Below are 2,239 nucleotides of genomic sequence, written 5' to 3'. Positions count from 1 at the left end.
CTGTCTCAGTGCTTCTGCTAGTGCGTATGCCTGTATCTATTCCTGTGCTTGAGGCCACTGGGTGGCTTGCCAGGGTCTCATTGGGTTCTAGATCCTCAGGTTCCGGATAATCGTGCTTCGGATTATTTGAGACTTCATTGATTTGGAACATGTCGATATTGCCAACGGTGTTGGCAACGGGCGCCGCAACGACGGCACCCGCCGCGTACGGTACAGGTGCAACAAAAGAGGTCAGACTGGCCTTTGGCGTCGTAGTAAATGTGGCAGGAACCGACGTTGTCGAACTGTTAGGGATAGGATAACCGGATGATGCTGCATCGACAACAGCCGCCAGGCAGATCCACGTGCCTAAATGTCCCATGTTTGCGGGGTTGGAAAATAGCGACACGCAAACCAAGAACAGACAGAAGAACAAAAGGGCCATAACAAGTATATCAAAGGATATATAGTATAAATAGAGCAACCGGAGTCGCTAATAAGAAATCATGTTGATGAGGGGATGTCAATCTACAAAGGCATACAGCATGTTACGCTTCCAAAAAGCTCAAAAGTTAGATGGTAAAAGAAAATACACTATATAACTTAGCCCCCCTCATTTATGTCAAAGTGCAATATATTGCGGTTACTCTTGTTCAATTAGTTCATGTGTATATAAGTAATAGGTACTATTATTAAAGTGTAATATATAGCCAGTATCCTTGTTTAATTAACCATCATGTAACTCTCCTATGCTACAAAGCGGCTAATACACGCATTATTGTTTTACGTTAACGTACATGCATAGCGAGTGATGCATCATAGCGAGTGATGCACCTTAAAAATGCTGTTATGTATTTGGTAGAGTGCCGTGCCTTAGTAATTATGTAATAGCATTTTTGCATGCAGCCCACCTAGAAATACTCTACTTTTCTTAAGGTGCATCACTCGCTATGATGCGTTGCTTACTATGCATGTACGTTACTTTAGGTAGGCTACTCGTGTTAAATAGGTACTTAGGGCTGCTGAAGGGACTAAGTTATAACTGGTTTTTCTTTCTCGGCCAGCCCGATAAGGCTAAGCTATATGTAGGCTCCGGAACAGGCGCAGGTAGGGGGAAATAATCTTTGTGGGGTAGATAGGTTCTACAAAGAGTAAGTTAGACCGGAGACTCCGGTTACTTGCCCAGCTCTACAACTAGGCAAGTAATACGGTAGGTAAATTAGTAGAGCCAAGCGTTACCAATCATATATATTTATCTCAATATTCCCTCAGGTACAGGTAACACTCTACTTGCGTTGCTTTGTCGCTTGCTGTGTTATGTTTTAATATAACCTCCATTCTCAATCTCATCTCTAACATGCATTCTATATACCCGCTCCTTGTCCTTCTTTGGTCGCTACTATCTAACACACTTGCTGCTCCCACAACAAAAGGGCTTCGTTATGACACAGATATCTATACTGTTGAACGCCACACGGATACTTACGATGTATACACGCCCTATTTCGATCGACAACAAACGCCAGTTACGCAGTTAACATTTCCAAGCCGCCTGCCCTACGTAATAATTATTAATGAGGCTTGGAACGGCAAAGAAAAATCACACCCTGATGGTAGCCAGAGGCTACATCTGTCTGAGGTGATACAAGCTGTAGCAAGTAACAGGCACGCAAATAGGCCACTTCAAACAATCACTATGATGAGCGGCGTAGGGGTTATAAATAAAGAAACAGTTCAGATCGCTAATCAATACCGGAAGAATTGGCAAAAACAACATCCAGAAGCCTTCTTACCAGCGACATTGACTCTCTATCCATCTGATCCGTCTTGGCCAGCCTTTCAAAAATCGCCTCTCTACAAAACCGTGATGTGGACGTGTAAGGGAACTGGGAAGACTGTGGCATCCATAAGCATACCGGGGTCTCCAAAGGGAACTATGTGGTGCCACTTAGAATAAGTTAAATAACTAACTATAATGTCGAATGTACATTTTCTATCCATCAGAGAACCTTACGCATACGAGGTAAACAAATGTAGGGTGGCTTAAAGATGTATTATCTGTGACCAAGTTCTATCTTAGAAGACTTGGCTCTTGTACAGACAGATATCTATTTCCTGTTTGCCTACCAGATTGTCGCATGTCCCTGTTATCCTTTCTTACCCAAGGTCTATAAGTATTCACTATGTCACCTTCTTTGTCACATGTCTGTCTAAGTCACCGGGGTTGCTATTGGGTCATGCGATTTTGTTATTTCAAAAA

At 42.9% G+C, this 2,239-nt stretch overlaps 1 protein-coding gene across 1 annotated transcript; it reads left to right on the top strand.

Moving 5' to 3' along the window:
- Positions 1 to 1,678: 1,678 nt before the first annotated feature.
- LY79DRAFT_531490 (uncharacterized protein) lies at positions 1,679 to 1,936 on the top strand (the record flags this gene model as incomplete). Its single annotated transcript, XM_060556258.1, has 1 exon — positions 1,679 to 1,936. One exon carries the CDS (start codon positions 1,679 to 1,681, stop codon positions 1,934 to 1,936), a length of 258 nt encoding a protein of 85 aa, XP_060406640.1.
- Between the last annotated feature and the right edge of the window lie 303 nt (positions 1,937 to 2,239).

Source organism: Colletotrichum navitas (genome assembly GCF_030913465.1).
Source record: "Colletotrichum navitas strain CBS 125086 chromosome Unknown LY79scaffold_321, whole genome shotgun sequence".
NCBI lineage: Eukaryota > Fungi > Ascomycota > Sordariomycetes > Glomerellales > Glomerellaceae > Colletotrichum > Colletotrichum navitas.
This window is presented reverse-complemented; position numbering and strand designations above follow the sequence as displayed.